This window comes from Pyrus communis, chromosome 17 (genome assembly GCF_041283825.1).
Source record: "Pyrus communis isolate YQ-2024b chromosome 17, ASM4128382v1, whole genome shotgun sequence".
Lineage (NCBI taxonomy): Eukaryota > Viridiplantae > Streptophyta > Magnoliopsida > Rosales > Rosaceae > Pyrus > Pyrus communis.
This window is the reverse complement of record NC_142581.1, coordinates 4,908,221-4,929,277: the sequence shown is the minus strand read 5'-3', so window position 1 is coordinate 4,929,277 and position 21,057 is coordinate 4,908,221. Positions and strand designations below refer to the sequence as shown.

Genomic DNA, 21,057 nt, shown 5'->3' with positions numbered 1-21,057 from the left:
ATAACTGATGACCCCCGATAACAATCCTACTCAATTACAGGTTAATCAAAAATCTGTTAATTTTGTATCGTTTTCTGTCAATCTAACAAGTCGTGTAAGAAATAATCAAGTTTGCTGCTCAATTATTTCATTTTCCACTTCATTTATTTCAATTGGATAAAATATATTTATTTAACATATAAGATAATATTTATAAATAAAAAAGAATTAGATCAAAGATTCGCTTCTCTTTATGTAAACGATGAGAGCATCTCCGCTCCAGCTTCAACCCTTTTATGGTTAAAATTTTAGTTAAACACACACGAAAAACAATATTTAATGATTAATACCCTCAAAGTATCGTATACTCCGGAGCATTATAAAACTTGTAGGGAGAACTGAGAACCCTAATTCGAAGTAAAACTAGAGAATCGACACCACCTCGGTAGATATACTTTCTATCCATCTAGAATCCAAACGACAGTTTCGACAAATTCAGTGTATCAGACGTCAGTTTTTCCTGAATCGCAATTCAAGGAAATTTCCATCGACGTCCTTCCGAGTCTCATCCTCTTCTTCCGAGTCTCCGAGTACTCTCTACCGCAACCACCATCTCTGAACAGCAGAAAGAGGAGTTTCCAGGAACCGAGCATAGCGGTGGATGAGGGGATGAACTGTCCTTCCGATCTTAGTCCACACGCTCAGATGGTAGGCAGAAGTTGCTGGGGCATGATACATGAGCTTCAATAGCTGTAAAATGTGTTCCAAGGAGGCAAGGAGGGAGGAAATTCATTAGGCTCTGAATTCTGATAAAGGTTGAGATATTGCAAAAAATGAATACAGAAATCAATTTTTTTACATCACTAATACTTATTTGACTCCAAAATTACCAAGATTTTGACCTAAAATGACCAAAAAATACTTGCCAACTGACCGTACTCTTGCAGAATATGATATTTTCATATCTATAATTATTGAGAAGAACAATGTTTGAAATGTGACGCAAGGGGCACTAACTCGGTGCATACTTTCATGTGCTTGTATCCATTTGTGTGTTTGTGGTGTGTGTGTGTGTGTGTGTGTGTTCAATATAATCGAAAAGAATTTAGCTTCAGGAACAAAGATGCCATTCCATAACCATAATGATGAAGAAAAGAACAGAAACACACCTGCCAGTACATGAATGCCTGTACAATGTTGCGCTGCCACCTACAAATATACATCACAAATTACGAATTGTTTGAAGTCAAAAGCAATAACAATGGAATAAGAATGTTTCTGTGACCAGAAAAAAGCAGCAGAGAAAATGGTTCCAAGCAACTCACGAGAACAATGATATAATCAGAAGGAAGCCAACTCCAACCTCAGCGTGTGAAGAGAGTATGCTGAGGGTAGTTGTATTTGACTCCACCCAAACACAAGGCTCTTCCAGGTACTTCCTGTTCACCATGACAGAAAGAGAAATAGATTGCTTAGTAAAGAACACAAGTAGATTTCAACTCATCGTCGGAAAGGTATTATTTAGTAAGACTGGATTGAACATCAAACCAAAAGTAAAAGTACTACAAGAATCCTGAATACAATCCTCATGCCCAGCACTCAGAATTACCAATTCTCAACTTAATAAACTTGGATTCAAACACCACAAGAAAATATCAAGCAACATTGTTAAACATCAACTCTTCTACCTGTACAATGAGGATTGACTAAAATTGTGCCTAAGGAACTTGGCAACATGTTCTAGAGCCCGACAGAGAATGGGAATCAGTGCAACTGCAATAAAGATTGCACCATTAAACGAGACATAACAAGAAAATGAGGCTAACTTAGGTTGAAAACATAGAAAGAAGAAAATGAGGCTAACTTGAGGATTTAAGGAACGCTCACATTTTAGGCAAAGATGTGATGTGACAAAGGTAATGCAGTATATCAAGTAGATAAAATCCTTAGTCGTGATTATTGGCTGAAAGTAAACTTGCAAAGCCTGCAAGTTCCAAGCCCTTGGTTTCTGAAAAGTAAAGGGTGCGTTAATAAAATATGAACAAGGGCAGCATATCCAAATTAATGAAGTAAGAAAGCAACTGAATATGAGAAAGTATATCTACCCCATACAGCGAATACAAGGAATACAGAGACGAACATGCAGTGCCCATAAAGGAAAGCCGATACGCCCTATCTGAAAGGTTTTTAGGCACCAGTGGGAAAATTGCAAGCACAGCCACAAGAAACACCTGCAGGGAAGAAAGACAAACAAACTGAACCAATAACAACAGAGAATTATTAAATTCTAAGCAGAACGTAGCACGAGGCCATTTTTAACGCCTAAATTATGAATAGTTTGAACTTTTTTCTCTAAATTGGTGAAGTAAGTTTTGGATTCCAAAAGAAGCACACATAGTTGTCACAGAGAAAGACCCTTGCCCAACTGAACCAGAATGACATTACAGCAGTTTATTTGCATTTGAAAAACCATAGAGTCAAAAGATAGAATAATTCAGGCTCAGAGAAGTGAATAAGCAGTTAATAAAAAGTAAAACGTAAACTCTATAGAAAACTGGTTATTGAGACTGTCAATAGACAACATGGTTGCAAGGGAACAAGATAAACTGTGAATGGTCAATAACAAACAAAAAAAACTACGAGAAGTCATATGACATTTCTTCAAATTCAGGCTGATTTATAAACATCATACACCTTATAAGGAAATAGTTTGACAGATAGATAAGAAAATAAAAGAAAGCTGATTCTCTATGTATATACGTGGATATAAACGCGTGTTTATATAGGTTACTCGTGTCTATCTATCAACGCATGAGTAGACTTGACAGTACCCAAGCATTTACAGAAAACTGAATGGTTTTTCGATCCCAACGCAGAGAAGTTGGAGGAGCTGCTGCTGCTGTCCCTGGAGTTCTGGGAGTTGAACCTACAAGCACCAATTCAAGGTCAATTCACTATAATCAACATATTCCAGGCTACTGAAGGCAACTAGAGTTTTCTTTTGAGATAAATTTCATTTCTTCCAAGGGAAACAGCAATTTAGGCAAATCTAACTTTTGTACCCAAAAAATTAAAGCATTCGAACCTGCACTACGGGGCTGAGTTTGGTCATTTGTTGTCCGGGACGATGCAGATGGTCTCTTTGGCTGAGAAGAACTGCCTGACGACATCGCATCTACCATAAGCTCAGGATCCTATTCACAAAATCCAAGTACAAACTTTGTTAAGATGCACGGAATTAAGAAAAATCTAACAAAATCCATGCATCTCCAACCAAATTACATTCCCCCAAAACATATACCAACAAGGCGCTCTTAATCTACGATAAAACTACAAACGGAAATCCCTAAAGCATAATTCTTCAACCAAATGTTGACTTTAAAGTTGCACTCATGTGTCAAAAACTATTCCTTTGGAAACGAAGTAGCAAGATCTCACTTATACTCAGAAATCTAAAAGAAAAGAAGTCAACTGAATCAACAATTGAACGAGCTACCGAATCCTGCATAAACTTTCCAAAATCGAACCCCTACATTCGAATGAGGTTCTGTAGAGGGCCAGCATGCATTCAAGCACCTCCAATTCGATTTCCCAAAACGTAAAATCTTGCCATTCAAAGAAAACCCCAGCAGTATAGATCGAGTACTCGGAGAAAGCAAAACCAATAACCCTTATCATCAAACAAAGAAACAGAGTACAAAACCCACAATTACCCAAATGGAAAACCGACCCCAATTGCACAAAACAGAAGAAAACCAATTGAGATTCAAGTGTTCAGAGTCCAAATTCCGAAGAAACAAATGCTAATTAACAACCAATCGATACAGGGTAATCACTGAAATTAAAGAAACTGCATAAAGAAGAGAGAGAGAGAGAGGACGGACGATGTAGCGTTGATAGAACTTGCGCTTGAAATGGTCGATGACGTCGCTGCGGGAGGACATGTGAGGAGGGATGAGGATGTTGGACCAGTAGTCGGCCCATCTGGGGTCGTTCTCGTAGTCGTAGGCCGCCGCCGCCACTCTCTTCAGCTGCTGTGGGTCCTCTCTCTCTTCCGCCATTTCTTCACTTCTTGATTTCTCGATCGCTTGATTGATTGGTTTAATTCCGTTCGTTCGTTCTTCCGATCACAGAGAGAGAGAGAGAGAGGGAGTCGTTTTGTACTGGTTAGTTTTCTTGCGGCGCAACCGAACTCTCCACTCCTATTCCTTTCTTTCGATGCCCGACGACGTCGTTTGGAGGACGTTTTCTTAATTTTGTTAGGTGAGTTGGCCTTTTGGGTTTGATGTTTTTCTATCAGGTCCAATAATTTTTGGATCTCAAGAAAACAAAAGTGAAAGCCCAATAATTTCTAGATTTATGGTCCGTTTAGATGTGTTTTTAGAATGATTAAAAGCGTTTTTAGAAGAAAAAAAATTTGGATTTCAAAAACACTTGAAGTGCTTTTTGCAAGAAACATCAGGTATGTTCTTCTTCCAGGAAGCACTTTAAGTGCTTTCAGGATTTACTTACATTTTTACTAAGAATTGGTTCTAAAAATATTTTCCCTAAAAACATTTTTAGTCATTGTAAAAGCATATCCAAACGAGCTCTTAATTTTACCAATTTGTTTTGAATATTTTCTTTCCCTTTGTCATGATTATTTATTGGAAGCTCTTCTTGGCACTCGAAAAAATTCATCATGCATTAATTCTATAAAAAAAAATTTAAATTATATTTAGATTGCAAGATACCTTCCTTAGAATGGCGATGACAATAAAATTATGAATTTGTTAGAAATCTTATTTGGTGTGACTAATTATCAAATACAAAATTCACTCAAAAGGCCTCAAATATTTATATATTTATATTTGTATACCTTATTTTCTTTGCATAATTCCTAATTAGTCCAGCTAAACTCATCAAAATGATATTATTGTCTTCATAGTCGCTTGACTCGCTTCTTCAAGTCCAAATGGCAGCTAGAAGAGAGGAAGTAACTAGTCGACGCATCTTTTTGCATAGGCTGCCCTCCAACAAGCTTCAATAACATTTCTTGCCCCTTCAGTTTCAAGAAATGTCATTTGTTCCCGAGTTTCATATATAGGCACAAAATTTCAGAAAATTATTCTAAACTAGTCTATCCACTGGAATGAGTATCAAACTCTGGTGCAAGTAAACGAACACACTGTCCTGACAAACTCACCAACTAATTGGAGATACCATGTGAATCAATAAAGGAGGAGGTGTGGAAAATTGCTTGGCAACCTCTAAAAGCATCACAAGGACCATCCATATCGCCCATCTTTGCAACAACCACACACTCCAATTGGCTTATTTCTTCCACTCTCATTAGCTTCTTCATGTCCTCGAAATCCACTGCCCATAACACAGTTTGATAAACAAAATTAAACACGGTAACCAAAAATGAAATTTCGGGAATTCTGTGAGAACCTTAATCTAGTATGTACCTTTTGAATTATCAACCCAGTTGAAAATTGACCCTTTAAACTATTATTTTGGTAAATTAACCCCTTGAACTATTTAAAATAGTCAATTAACCCTTGCCATTAAATTGCGGAATTAATTCCATCAAATTGAAGGGCAAGTTAGTCATTCATCATTAATTGTTACTTGTTAGCTATAACTACCAATAAAATTTTAACACATGGACACAAAATAATTATAGCATAATGAGAAAACATAAAAAACCAAACATTTACATAAAGGACCATCTCACATTGTCATTACACATTATTTTTTTTTCCTTTCACATGTCATAATTACATTGTTGGTTATAGTTGACTAGTAAGAATTGATGAAGGAAAAACTAATTTTCCTTTGAATTTGACGAAATAGTGGATGAAATCTACCGACAATGGGTCAATTAGCTTATTTCAAATAGTTGAGGGAGTTAATTTACCAAAAAAATAGTTCATGGGGTCAATTGCAACTAGAGTAATAATTCAAGGGGTTAAATGACAGTTTACCCTTTGAATGAGGACTCAGGACCAACCATCCCTTTATACTTGGAATGAAAAGACCCTTATTAGTTTGTGGTTGACATGTTTGCCTTTCGTTTTTGCTTTTGATACAAGAAATGTTTAATGGTGAGAGGATCAAACACAAAACTTTAATTAGATTAAGATTAACCGGTTGAGATTGACGTAGACTGCTAGAAGTAGAGTTTTCACCGTTAATGCATATAGAGCCCACACAGTTGCATTTTATTTTGATCTTAACTTAAAAGCGGAGAAAGGTATACAAGTGTCAGTCATCTACAACTAGGAGATACGGATACAGCTTTCACCGTTATTGCATGTAGAGCCTGCATATTATCTTATCTTAATCTTAGTCACACGGCCGAGAAAGGTATAGACGCATGCTGCTTTTTTGAGAGCGGGAAAAACTTTAATGCATAGTAATTTGGAGAGAAGATAATTCAGAATAATAAAATTATATATTTCTATTAAAACAACAAATACAGATACAATATACTGTATCAATGCATCTACATTACAAAAAGAATACAGAAATTGGGATCCTGGCAACAAAATCATGTTAGCAGAGAATACAAAAAATAAATGGAAAAATGATATGATATGTGTAGGATTTACAAGAAATGAGCAACACAACACAGCCTAGCCTGGCTCAAACAGTTGGTTGAACTCTCAGTTCCATATCCCAGATCTATCTATGGATATCGAAGTACTCGGGTTTCTCGGGTCTCTCTGGTCTCGACTCCAGCTGCTCTGAGTTTGATCCCCATGCTCCCGAGAGTCTCTACTCGCCCAGCTTCTCTGATTCTGGTACCCTTGCTCTCGGGAGTCTCTACTTTTCCAGCTACTCTGACTTTGATTGAAAAAACTCGTACTGTTGTCTTGACTACCGAATGCCATCCTCTGAAACATTCTAATTTGTGCAGAGTGTTCTGCAGAATCAAATATTTCGCTCTGGCCAGGTTTCATTCCGTTACTGAGATCTGATAATTCATCTAAGGAGTCGAAAGCCCTTACCACCTAGGAAAGTAACAACGATTATTAGTTATCTGCTGTACATGTAAATGTGGGTGAGTGTCATGCAATATTTTGTAAATACCTGTCTCATCCGTGGCCTTTTCGCAGCTGAATGGCGCACACAAGCTGAAGCTGCTTCAATCATTCTAAACATTTCATTCTCGATGTAATTCTTTTCCAGCCTTGGATCTGCCAGCCCTTCGAAGTCTTCACTTTCAAGTGCTTGACTAAGCAAAGGCCGAGCCTGGAAGAAAAATTAGCTATTATAATCTAGGACTTAACTTTGCCAGATTGAACCACAACAATCCATCAAAGTGTAAGCACAATACAGGTAAAATCTCCACCGCAAACATGCCCAACGGAAAGCAGTAATCTAAACGCGCCATTTGAGAATTGTAAGAATTAAAAATTTTGACTTGAGCCATTTGAGAATTCTCAGTAATGACATGCGTAACTGAGAATAAAAATTTTGGACTTGATCCCTTTAAAATTCTAAACACAATTCTACCCCTCCGTAATTGATGGAAAAAAGAAAAATCTGGAATTTGGCAAAAAACAGTATCGCAATGATATGCGTAGATGCACTTTTGAAAAGAAATAACTCCCACCACCCACAGGGAGATAGCAACAATGTTTATGAATTTACCCATTCAACTAGGCTCTCATCACCCAATGGCTGAGAAGAATCCACAGGTTTGCGACCTGTAATTAGCTCCAATAGCACAACACCATAAGAGTAAACATCAGACTTGTCCGTCAACTTTCCACTTGTTGCATATTCTGGCGCCATGTATCTAAAAATCACACAATTCCATTCATCAGAATGTATGAACAGCAAGTGATGCCATGAATAGAAAGATTGAAGAAATGGGGAGGATCCTCATCCAATAAAGTGAAGAAATCTACCCGAATGTTCCCATTACTCTTGTGGTCACATGAGTATTTGAATCCAATGTTAGCTTTGCAAGCCCAAAATCTGCAACCTGTTAGTAAGAGAAAATTCATCTTTAGAACATTAATTGCTATCAAATGACTAACAATCGGAAACAGAAAAACCAAGCTCTGGCTGCCAGTTATTGTAAGAGGAGTCATTCCATGAATATATGATTATCAGGCTACTAAACGGCTGTTGCTTAGAAGTAGATGGAAATGGTTTGTGTTACAAGCACTACAAGCAACCACTATAACCCAATACAAGCTTTTTTTCATGAAAATTATGGTTATATAAACAGACATACCTGAGCTTCAAAGTTGCTATCCAAAAGGATGTTTGACGACTTAATATCTCTGTGAATAATGCGAGGATGACCTGATAAACACATCAAAACAAAATAATGAGAAAGAGAGAATAAGATGCTCGAAGGCCTGACAATAAATACAGCGATGGATAAACAAACTTTGCACAACTTTGAGTGAAAATAGCTAATTTTATATGTATAAAGATTTATTTCATTTATATAACTAGCCTTTCGGTTACCATATTGGAAATAAAAACTTTAAAGCATAGAACACAATTAAATTCAGAAATGAAGCTTGTTTGTATGAAAGATGTCATTGTGTTGACAGCAAAGAAATTCTTTCCCAATTGTTAATATTACTCGGAGAGTTGAAGGCCTTGGAAATTAGTGTGAACCATAAACTCTCATGTACAGGGCCCTCGCTTACGCTTAGTTTCTGTATGATTATTGACTAATGGCTGTCGCATAGAATCAATCACTGTTTGTACTGAATGGAAATTTATGGCAAAAGGAAAGGATACTGTTCATTGAATTAACAAATAATAGAACAGTTGCCAGTGTTCGTACTCGAACAAACCAAGGTCTAGAAAAGTCAAATCTGAAATTGGGAGGTCGAGAACAGAAGAATAAACTCACAATCTTCATGTAAGTAAGCTATTCCACGAGCTGCACCAGCAGCAACCTTGACTCTGGTTGCCCAATCCAGAACTGGCATGCCCTCACCTGCAGTTTTCAATAGAGGAAAGTTAAAAGAGGTACACTTTTTCACAAGATACTTACACGCAAACGAGAATTACACTTCAAAATTATGCTCCACATTTAACCCATGTAGACAAGAGAACTACATGCAGTGACTTTGAAGCATAAATTACCAAGCACCATTTGCAGCATTAGCAAGTTATTTGGCACAGGTTAACGTAGCCATCACTTATAAGACTACTAGTTAATAATTCAATTAAAAGACATCTATATCAAACCCAACAGGATATAACACAAGCCCCCTAATTTTGTTCCTGAACATATTAGATTGGTCTTGCTTTCAAAATCAGAAGACTTACCATGAAGATGGTAATGAAGGGTATCATTTGGAACGAAGTCGTAGACAAGCAACCTTTGATGCTCAGATATACAATAACCAACCAGGGAAACCAAATGGCGATGGTGTACTCGACTAATAATTTCAACTTCAGCTTTAAACTCACGTTCCCCTTGTCCCCCACCAATTTTGAGCTGTTTTACAGCAACTTCTCTTTCATCTTCCAAAACACCTTTGTATACACAACCAAATCCACCTTCGCCCAAAAGGTTCTGTTTCGAAAACCCATTTGTGGCTTTGCTTAGTTCTTCATATGTGAACCATGACTTTGAATTGTTTACGCCACCATCTGATTGTGCATATATCAAATCACTGCCAGAACTATTTCCTACGAGGGGAGCTGGAGAATAGGGCTTAAGAAATACCGAATCTGGAGAGCAGAAAAAAAGTTCATTAGTTTGAATCCAATTACCTCATCCCACATTCAACTAAAGCTTTGCTAGCTAACTCAAAAGCTTACTTCTAACATGATTTTCTACAATGTTAAAGCCTAAAGGTCGTATAAGAACTAATGGCGCTAAAAGAAAGTATAATGGCAGAAATCAACAAGAAAATAAAGCAATTTTTAATAAGCAAGCTCATCCAATTCGTATAAAACAGCTGCTACGGTTCCTTGTCAATGAAGCAAGTTTGAAAAAGTGTCAGCGAACAAAAATGAAAATGATATCATTCAAGTAGTCCATGCTCAATGAGTTACCTGAATTCTGGGATGAAGCAAAGGGGGAAGGCATGTTGTAGGCAAAATTTTCTCCAGCTCTTCTTTTCTTCTGCTTCTTTCTGTACCACACCGCCATGACAACAAGACTGAGCACCAGGAATCCAACTACAATTCCAATTGCCACAGCTCCTCCAGTGTTTAACCCTCCTTTCTTTCCGGATGTGGCATTTGACGTCACATTGGCCCCAGTGGTTGACCTTGCAGTTGGCTTCTGTGGTAAGGGAGTGGGACTTGACGAATTACTACTAGGCAGGGTAGGAGAAGTAACAGGAGGTGAAGAAGATGAAGGGACCGAAGGAGGTGGTGATTGCACCGTGGGTGCAGGGGGAGAGTTATCAGCTGGTGGAAGAGCAGATTTGGAGCCAGATGGAGGAGGAGTGACGGTCGGGGATGGAGGAGATTTTTTTGGTGCCTCTCCTTGTGGTGGTGGTGGAGAAGCGGACGAAGGGGGCGGGACCTCAGCTGGAGGAGGTGGGGACTTTGTGGACTTAGGTGGAGGTGAGGCTTCTGCTGGAGGTGGGGAAGATTGGGGAGGGGGAGAACCCTTTGATGCAGGTGGTGGGGGTTCAGACGTAGCCGGAGGAGAGGCAGCTGGTGGCGAAGGTGGTGGTGATGCTGGAGGAGGTGATGACGGGGGTGATGCCGGAGGCGATGGGGGTGGAGCCTGAGGCGTGGAAGGCGGTGGAGCCTGCGGCGTGGAAGGCGGTGGAGCCTGAGGCGTGGAAGGCGGTGGAGCCTGATGCGTGGAAGGCGGTGGTGAAGTTGGTGGTGGAGTTGACGGCGGTGGTGACGATTTTGGAGTGGGAGCAGCTGATGATACTGGAGGACGAGATTGGGCAGGGGGAGGTGAAGCGTCAGAAGGGGTTGCAGTAGTAGTTGGGGTAGTTGAAGAATTTGATGGGGGTGGTGACGAGGTATGAGGTGAAGTTGGTGGGACCGCAGAAGGGGAAGAATTTGGAGAAGGTGAGGTTGTTGAAGACATGTTTGTGTGGAATTGAAAGCTAAATTTTGCTTATTTTTGGCTTATTATATCAATTCCATCACCAAACTTTCCAAATTCAATGACAACAATGGTGACTTTCACTGATGATTATACAACAGATGCCATTACATTACAAAAATACAATCCCCAAATGTCAGAAAACCCTAATTCAAAATTTCCAGGCAAAATCCAATGTCTTCTTCTAACTCCTTCACTGTTTCCCAAAACCCCGGAAAGTTTCAGATCAACCAAAATTCACAAAATCTAAGCACTACCCAGTTCACAGAACCCCCGAAAGAACAAATTTAACAACCAAATCCCCAAAATTTGAGCACAAATCAGATCAAAAAAACCCACCATCTGCAAGCTTCAAGCTTTAAAACCCAGATCTACACTACAAAGTTCAAAACTTTACTGGGCAAATGCAGCAACCCAGATCTACACTACAAAGTTCATAACTTTACTGGGCAAATCCAGCAACCCAGATCTTTAAAACAGTTCAAAAACAAAACTCAGAAGCTAAAAGCTCGAGCAAATTCGTACCTATCTCGTAAATGGTGGAATTGCCGCAATGCCGCAATGTTTTCCCGAGAAAATTTGATATTTTTGTAGAAAAAGGTAAAAGAGCCGGAGAAAAAAGTTATAAACCCACAAAATACGCGAGTTAACGTGGGGGCTGCTTCGGAAGTAGAGTGTTTGCCTGTCTCTATCTCTCCAGTGACCAGTGAGTGAGAGACTCCACATGCAGAGTTGCAGTTGGCAGCCAAAAACAATGATTGCAAAATTACTTCACAGCATGATCACAAATTTTATGCTTAGCATAATGTAACGCCTTCATTGGCTCTTAGCTGTTCCTTCCTGTATATCTTTTTGTTTTGAATTTTTATTTTTCGTTCATTTTTTTTCTCCTAATTGAATTTTAAAGGGGTGTATTCAATTGGAAATTTGAGAGATTTTAACGGATTTATAAATCTATGGATTTTTATAGAGTTTAACTGATTTATAGAGATTTCATGTAAAATTTTGATTCAATTCTCTCGAAATCTCTTGGAGAAAGGTGAAATTTGTGGATGCTTAAAATACATTACAAAATCTCTCAAATTCCCTATAATTCCTCAACTTTACCAAATTCTTTAAATTAAAATTCTAATTGAATACACCTGGAATGTTATAAATTTCTTTAAAATTATAATTGAATACACCCGAATTTCTAAGGATTTTAATAAATTATCTTAAAATCTTGATTGAATACACATTGAATTTCAGATAATCACTTAAAATCCTGATTGAATACTCCTAGATTCATTAAAATAATTAAAATCCCTCAAAATTCCAATTGAATACACCCCCCTTAGTAATGTTCTCAACAGATATTATTCATACTCTTTTTTTTTTTTCAAAGATATTATTCAAACTCTTACTTGATGTGGTTGGGAAAAAAAAAAAAAAAAAAACTCTTGATGTGCAAGTTTACTTCTACACTTCTATGTCCAGTTTCCCCACGTACTATCATAGGTGTTAAAATTAAAAAGAACTTATATTCAATGTATATTTTCTTTGTAAAGAAAAAGTATACAAATTTGAGGGCAACTAACCACATTTTTTTCTTTTAAATTATTGAATTATATTAAAGAACAACCCTTTCAAGTTGTTTTCCATAGAAACCGTTCCAAGCTTTAAACTTGATTTTAGGTAAAACTTATTGTGTGTGTGAAGCCAAAAATAATCAAGAAAAATATGGAGGCGAGACGTGGATTTTTGGGTATTAAAAGACAAGATTATCCTCAAGCCATATCGGAACTCCTACGCGCGAGCAACGGACAATCATCATTGAATCAAGGTCAAAAGTGATTAAGATAGGTATTTATTCAAAACCTATTTCATCCATTCTCCCCACAAGGTAACCTCCAAATATTCATTCAAAGTAGGATTAATTACCTAAATTAATTAATTGATTTTCTAATTAATTTCCTAATTTATTGCAAGATATTATGGTGATATAATATCTTGCAATTACACCCAATAAACCACCAAATGTGGCCAGTTCCCACCTCTCCAAAGGGGGCCGGCCACACCCCTATAAATACCACTTCCTCCAAAAACCTAAGTTGAATCCTCTTGCAAAATTCTCTAAATTCTTCAAACACTTTTCCCCCAAAATTCTAACTTTGGTATCAGATGTTCTTCGGCCAAAGCCCCCCCCCCCCCCCCAAAATTCATTGTGAGCATGTGAGGCTCTTGGCCTTGAGCTAAGGTATTAATTATTTTTCCAGTAGCATTTTCGTCCAAGAACAAGAAGGAAGAAATTTACATCCACAGTGTGCACTATTTGTGTTTGCGTTGCCAAAGGCGCCCCTCCCTTTCAAGAGGATTGTTAGCATGTTAAGCCCTAGTAAGTTTCTTTGCTTTGCATTGAATTAAATCGTATGATTCATCGCTTGTGTGTGCTCCCGTCAAATCTTTTGAGTTTCATTCTTGAGCATGTTCCGTATGTGGAAACAATAGCTGGCAACGGTGGCTAATACCTAATAAGCTAAAAACAAAATGAAAAAATCTTATTGAGAGGGTGGTCACGTCTAACATGTAAAAAGTTACATTGCTTGACCAACAAGGCTTTCACTCTGTTAGGTTAAAAGCTTTTGCAGTTGAAGCACTGCGTGGTTGTGTTAATTTTGCATCAAGGGGAGGTGAATAAACAAAGTTTTTGTATGAAGACGGCCGAAAATTATCAAGAATGTGTGAGAAGTAAATGGAATATGTGGATAGCACACCTCAAAACAGAATAGTCAAATAACAAGGCCGCGTAGGACTTGAAATCAATTAATAAACAAATACTGTGAGATCTCATTCTCTCACTGCCAGCAGTCTCCCAACAGCCATGATCTCCGAATGTGCGCATGTTGATCAAACGGCAATAAACAATTCTACAAAATTCAACTTTTTTTTTTTTAATACATCGATATTTTTACATTAAGAAGAGAGGTAGTTTGGTTAAACCACACAATGGGCAATCTAATTTGGTATCAAATTCAGCATCCACGAGATTCGAACCTAAGAATTCTTGCTTCCAAGTTAAGAGAAATACCATCAGACTGTAGTACTGAGTAGCAAACCCAGCTTTTAACTTGTTTTATTTGTTTCATTTGCTCTCCAACTACAAGTAAGTGAGGAGAGATTTTTTGGGTGTCGAAAATACGGTCTAGTACACTATCTGTATATATATATATGTGTGTGTGTAGAAGGTTTATCATTATCGCTCTGTCAACGCATAAGTGTGAATATAATCTATGCAGGTCTTTTTCATTTGGGATTATAAGGTGCTCTCGAAGTTACGAAGGAGGAGGGCTTTTGTCTTTGAGTTGTTTTATAAGGTCGTTTAAATTAATTAATGTAAATCCATCTCATAATCTTGAAATCTTCAATTCAAAGGCTTTGATTGAATGAGAGGTTTGTTGGTTGAGGTAATGATAGAATATATGGCATGCAAGCTCTCTCTAATTATTTTTTGTTGGTTTACAACTTAATGTGGCTTTTGCTTTGTCCTATAGTGTAACAAGGGCATTGACCTAAAAATATTGCAACAAGGCCAGGCCTTTCTATGAATATGATATAGTATGTGAAAAACATATAAACTAGCATTTGAATATGGCACTTGAGATTTGGAAACCAATAGGGGTGTGATGTTTTTTTATAGCCAAGGAAAAGGATATGATTTAGAGTTTTGATTAGATTTTATGAATTGATACTCTTACTTTATGGTTATGACTATGACTACGACATTCAATCATGAAATTTGTCGAGTGTAAATATAGTGATAATGATGAGTTCTGATTGTTAATTTGAACGATGGTGGTTGTAAGGTGATGATAATTCTAAAGTTGAGTGGCTGGCATTTATTTTTAAAATAATGGTTTTTGGATACGTTTATTTGAAAAATAATTGTGAATGGATTTGAGGGTGAGACGATGACACTAGCCTTGTAAAATTCTAACTGTTTTAGGATCTAATTTTTTTTTTTTTTTGAATAGTGTGATATTTTATACTACTATAATTCATGAAAATGATTTTAAACTGGAGTGCATGAGAGACGTATTCTACCCAAACCAACTTCTCTAACCCCCATCTGCAAAAAATAACAATATATTTAGATGATATTAGAGATTGGTTGTCATATGTAAACTCAATTAGTTAATAAAACGTTCACTCTTGCTTAGGGTCATGTGTTCAAACTCTCCTCTCCCGTTATCGCTCATATAAGAAAAGGAAAATACAAACTTTTCTAAAATCTCAAATGTCAAAGTTCATCTCAAAAATTGAAAACTGATCTTTCTCGTACTAGAATAAAAACATTGGAATATGACATTTTAAAATGTTTTCTACAACTAGCACTACATATTAATGATACTCCTTTCTTTAGGGAGGTCTCAGTTTTGGCTTATGAACGACGAGTTCAATATTTGAATAGGGTTAATCATTGTTTGATTCAGCTTAAATATACATCTCGAGATTACTGTATTTAACTAAAAAAAGAGAAATTTCTTAGGGGCTAATGGAAAAATGGGCTTTAGCAGTATTGGACTCCTCCAAGGCTCCAACAAACATATTTGTTTCATATAAACCCGCAGCTAATGACCAAACGGCCGCGGAATCCCATTCCCAACGGCACAAACCGCGTTCGTAAACGCGCGCACTTCAAATTTCTTCCTCTCCCTCTCTCCAACTCCAACTCCGATTTCTCAGCTGAGGTACGCCCTTCTTCTTCCTCCGTCATCTAATTCACTAATTTCGACCTCATTTTCTGTAATCTGCTTTCGAATTCGATATACAGTTTCTCGTTTGTTTTCGTTGAATGTTGAATTTATGTTCGAGGCGTTTTGTTTGCTTGGTTGCTGAGAAAATGCCCCAAGGAGAAAATGAGCCCAAAATATAAACAAGGCAGTCAACCAGAGGGAAAAATGAACATAGGAAAGCTATATGTATGTGTGTGTGAGATGGATGAGCGATTCAATGGAATGCCTCCCCTTCCGACATCATTTCACGTCAAGTCTACAGCTTTCAGTACTTGTTTTTGACATATATTGTACGATGGATGGATTTTATATCATGCCAGGAGCCACCAGAAACAATCAAAATGTGTCGATGCCGGGAAGATGACTTACCATTGAGTCTTGAAGTGCGCAGAGCACTGAATGCTTTCATTCGCCAAGTTGAAGAACAAATAGCCCAACTTCAAGAACCAAGGGATGGAGCTAGAGCAGTGTTAGGAGGCATGGAGGATGACCAAGGTTCAGAAGATGACTCGGATTCGGAAGATGACCCGGATTGGAAAGGTGAACCAGATTCGGAAGATGACCAAGATTCGGAGGACGACTTCTCACTGAGTGAAGAATTCTGGTTCTTTTTTATTATTGTGTTCTTATTCTGGTCTGCATTTTTTCTCGTAGTTAGGTCTTGATTCTCGTCAGGCGTTTGTGTGACCTTACTGCTCAACTATGTAATCAAGTGCGTAACGGCGAAGAATTGGTTAGTGTGGCGTTTGTAGGGCGATTTCTCATCCGAGACCTTGTTCAGGCTCAGTGAGTTTCCAATGGCGTTCGGGTTCGGTTCAGTTCATGCTGTGAAAGAAAAACATCGTTGTGAAGGTTTAAAATTTCAGAATTCGAGACCTCCCCTCGTTGTGTCAATGTTTTTTGACGTGAGAGTCGTATAAAATGTGATATATTTCAGAAAAGCAGATGGTTTCAACAATAACAGGTAAATACAACGGATCGAAATAGATAGAAAGCTCGCAATTCAGTAGAAAGAACAAATGTATGTCAATCAAAACATGACAGTAAATACAACGGAGAACGAAATCACAAGTGTAAACTATAGTGCAACGAAATTTAATGATAGTGCCTAGACCAACAAACGTTATGTCCAAGTCCGAATTCCGCTCCTGCCTCTCCTCTGCTGTGGATCCACCACAGAAGATTAGTAAGCGAGTTACCATCATCGTAACCATTCAAATTCCTTATCTTCCCCAAAGCGTGTTCTTTGTCGTAAATCCCTTCCAAGGAATAGACAAATCCTTTCCATCCTTCCCCAACTCCCTCCCTACTCAAAGCCGGTAGTGTCCATTTCACAAGATCCTTAACAAAGCCAACATCTGAAAACAAGGCCTCAGTGATCGGCAGTAGCGGTAGCAACTGAATTCCAAGCCTGCACTCTTTCCACTCCGGGGGAGCGAACCAAAGTCCGCTGTCCCTCTTGTTATTCCATACAACTCCAACCACACGATTTTCCCTTGTGAAATCCTCCTCATACATGTTACCTCCCTCTTTTACGTGCCACCACATTTGCGCTGCCTGAGTCTCCAAAGCTGCAAGCAGTGATCCCGTGGCCACAAGATGCGTGTCTCCATAAGCTAATCCCAACAATGCAGCTGAATAGTAGGCATTCACTGCCTCGCTCGTGCTCTCCTGATTACGACCATCTGCAAACTCAGTTAACCCGCCTGCCCACGAGTGCAATTTGTAAAAATCAAAGCACCTCAAGCGTGGATAATGTGAATGTGATCGCCTGCCTACCGTCATATAATCAAAAGCGAGCGAATAAGCTTTAGCCCGATACTTCATCCCCCAAGCAGGATCAATTTTCGCAAGCACTGAAATCCCATAAACAAAGTAGCCCAGATGATAATGGTGATCATTGTACACTCCAAACCCGAAATCCGCACCCGAATCAGTCGCCCCTTGTTTCGTGACAATGCCACCCCAAATCTTATCATACAAGAAACCATTTCCCGGGAAAGTTCCGTCCAACCACGGCTCAATCGTTTCCTTCAAGAACTTCCTAATCGCCGGAATCACATCCAAATAAGCCACCTCCTCAGCAATCAAAGCCAGCCTCGCCGCCCTCGCGATCAATTTCCCATAAAAATACGAAGACGTTGTAGCTATCCCACTCGAATTCAGATCCCCAACATCTTTAACAAGCGCAGAAACAATTTCCTCATACGAATGTTCCCTAACTCCTTGACTCGAATGCCAGGTGATCGAAACAGGGTCGGGTTTCAGCGCCCACGAATCGCCAACAACGCCAACAAGGTCCCCATCAATGCTCTTGAACTTGAAATCCTCCAAAACAGTGACGTGAGAATCCTCGCCGGAGAGAAGCTGGAGGTGCAGAGGATGAGCAAGCATAAGCAAATCGCCCCATCCTTTCTTCTCCCATCTGTACTCCACAACAAACGGCTTTGTGAAAACCGCTTCTCCGGAAACCGGGTAGCAAGAACTGAACCGGTCAAGGCTGGCCTCCAATTTCGGGTTCGAATCCGGCAATATCGCAATCCGAACAATCCCAGAAAACCCATTGGAGGTGATCAGTGAAAGGCCGCTGGTGGTCAAATCGATCGGGGAGGAAGTGTATACGAGCCATGTCTGGTTGCTGTTGAGCTTGATGGTGTATTTGGTCTTTGAGCCGTTTGATTCACACGAGAGGATTGCGTGGATGGTGGAGATTGAAAGTGAGGTGGAGTTGGAAACAGAGCAGGTGATGAATGGGCTGCCACGGACGAGGAAGAAGCGGAGGTTGGAGGAGGGGAAATCCAATGTGATGCTGAGGTCGTTGAAGGAGGAGATTTTGTGGGGTTGTGGGGAATCGGGCTTTTGGGCCGCGGAGATGGCGAGATCGGCGACGAAGACTTGATATATGAAGGCGGAGGTGGAGAAGCGAGATGGGTAGCAGATGGTTAGGGAGGCGGAGGAGGATTTAACGGCGTAGGGGTGGAAGTACTCGGGTTGGTCGCCGTTTTTGAGGGCGAAGTTTTGGAAGAAGGAGTTGGTGGGGAGAGGGGAGGAGAGGAGGTTTGGGGAGAAGAAGTTGGAAGGGTCGGGGAGCACGGTGGATTGGGTTTGGGGGAAAAGGAATGGGCCGGCGGTGGCGGGTGGCCTGAGAGTTTGCTGCGGTGGTGGCGACATAGTTTGGGGTTCTTCTTCGGGAGGGGGTGGTGATGGAAATGAAAATGGTTGAGGGGGTGGCGGTTTATAGGGATTTTTCTTGGGTTTTTTGAAACTCTTGGTGATTAAGGTTTTGATTTTTCTTCTCACTTTTTTCAACATTGGATTTGGTAATGACAATAAGTTAGTTAAGGCCGCATGCAAACAAGGTTGAACGCGTCAGAAATAAATAATAATAAAATAAATAATTTATAAAGAGTACCAAAACGAAGTTAAGTCGGTCGCAGCGGATCTGTCCTTCCTACGCACCAAGTTCGGATCACGATTTTGATAACATAAGATTAGATCAAAATATCGCTCGAGCGGAAAAACAATTAACATAGATTTATTTTTTTGGGTGATTCGGTGGGAATTGGGGAAGAGCCAAGAGGGAAGCTAGGAGGAAATGGTGGGGGTTTTTTTAGCAGTTAGTTAGCAAACAAGGAGGAAGAACTCTGGTGTATATATATGTGGGAAATTTGGAATCCCCACATGACTCCTTGCAAGATATCCAAAAGTACTTGGATTTGGAGGAAGGGATACCAGTGACAAGGTGGGATTTTATAATGCTTCATGGGCAAGCAATCATATGACTTATGGTGTGGTCTTGATTTTGGTTTTATTGTAAACTTTGCATAGCTCTGAGAATTGTAATTCAAAAGAGAGAAGAATGTTCTCTTTTTTATTTCCTTGGGTAATAAAGAGGGAAAAGGATCCGAAGGATCCCGTGAGTGTGACCGTTCATCGTACATTATACGGTTAGTTTTCGTCAGGTACTATTTATATTTAATTTTAAATTTTAAATTTAAAATGATTTATGACCGCACGATGTACGTTGAACGGTCATAATCATAGGATCTTTAAAAAAAGGATCTGGCGAGGATCATTTTTCAATAAAGAGCTCGTAAAAATATATCAACCCTTTAACATAGTTACTTATCGTAGCTAAATTTACTCTTATGTCGACTTACAAAATAAATGATTAAGTGCATGACTCTTGCATGAGTATATGGTGAATAAGAATACACCAATCGGTGAATAAGAATACACCAATCCTCAATTGCCTAGTTAGATTAAGAATTATACACGACAATCATTTTTTTTAGGAAATTAATTTGTTCACACTTTTTTTTACCTTTAGCGTACTTTTTTTTTTTTTTTTTAAACAATCAAATTAAACAAATCAAAATGTATTCTAAGAGTAGAAGTAAGAGAAAATATATCTAATGAGAAAAATAATGGGCAGAAATCAGTTTTTTTAATCAGTTAGAGTAGAAATATAGATTTCTTTTTGCCACTGAAAAGAAAATTAGAACTAAACTAATGAGTAGCATAGTCATTAGACTCATAATTTCAAGTGTGGCGACTTAAAAAAGAAAGATAAGGTATTTAAAACACATTGACCTGAAAATTGATGAGTCGGTGAGGGAGACAATTGAGATGAGAGAGAGTGCCTGGGTGAGGAAATAGTTTTTTAATTTTTTTTAATTTTTAATTTTTAATTTTTTTTAAATTAACTTCAATTGTAATAAAAAATTAATTAATTAGTTTTTTTATTTTAGTTGGAGAATGAGTGGATCCTCCTACTGCCACATCATCATTTAACAAATAAATTAACAGAAAATTTAATAGATGTCTGATATTGCAACGAATTCATAAATTGATGTATGATATTGTAATATTTAAAACATAAGGTATGAGATTGTAGTTCGATCCATAATTAAGATAATTTTATATAATTTACCTATTAATAAAAATCAGAAAAATGGGTCAAACATTGACTTGAAAACTGCTGCTGGTTTGAGCTAGCCCAGTAAAACTTACGAATTCACAAGTGTCTCACATACCCGATCTCATCTTGATAGGCCCAAATCTGAAGCCATCCAAAAATTGGTAAATTACTCCCAACCCGGTTCGTTTCCGGTTCAGTTCTCAAAACACACAGGTCCAGAAACCTTTCTTACAAGAGCGTAAAAACCACGCCATGTTGCAAACATCTATTGGATAAGTAATTTCATTTTTAAACACGTACCAAATATTCATTTACAAGTAACGTCACTAAGACTACGA

The 21,057-nt window shown here is 38.5% G+C and overlaps 3 protein-coding genes across 3 annotated transcripts; all 3 read right to left on the bottom strand.

Moving 5' to 3' along the window:
- Window positions 1-207: 207 nt before the first annotated feature.
- Window positions 208-4,203, bottom strand: LOC137707866 (uncharacterized). The gene is made up of 9 exons (XM_068446797.2): window positions 3,864-4,203; window positions 3,065-3,173; window positions 2,811-2,905; window positions 2,085-2,210; window positions 1,867-1,987; window positions 1,668-1,752; window positions 1,305-1,418; window positions 1,149-1,188; window positions 208-729 (listed from the first exon to the last, which is right to left on the bottom strand). Exons 1-9 carry the CDS (start codon window positions 4,038-4,040, stop codon window positions 577-579), a joined length of 1,020 nt encoding a protein of 339 aa, XP_068302898.2. The 5' UTR covers window positions 4,041-4,203; the 3' UTR covers window positions 208-576.
- Window positions 4,204-6,399: 2,196 nt separating this feature from the next.
- Window positions 6,400-11,804, bottom strand: LOC137749586 (proline-rich receptor-like protein kinase PERK8). The gene is made up of 8 exons (XM_068489707.2): window positions 10,006-11,804; window positions 9,271-9,678; window positions 8,849-8,935; window positions 8,213-8,283; window positions 7,881-7,957; window positions 7,621-7,768; window positions 7,057-7,218; window positions 6,400-6,977 (listed from the first exon to the last, which is right to left on the bottom strand). The coding sequence occupies exons 1-8, from the start codon at window positions 11,006-11,008 to the stop codon at window positions 6,630-6,632; spliced, it is 2,304 nt and encodes a 767-aa protein (XP_068345808.2). The 5' UTR covers window positions 11,009-11,804; the 3' UTR covers window positions 6,400-6,629.
- Window positions 11,805-16,729: 4,925 nt separating this feature from the next.
- Window positions 16,730-19,419, bottom strand: LOC137749587 (glucan endo-1,3-beta-D-glucosidase-like). Its single transcript, XM_068489708.2, has one exon. The coding sequence runs from the start codon at window positions 19,108-19,110 to the stop codon at window positions 16,894-16,896; it is 2,217 nt and encodes a 738-aa protein (XP_068345809.1). The 5' UTR covers window positions 19,111-19,419; the 3' UTR covers window positions 16,730-16,893.
- Between the last annotated feature and the right edge of the window lie 1,638 nt (window positions 19,420-21,057).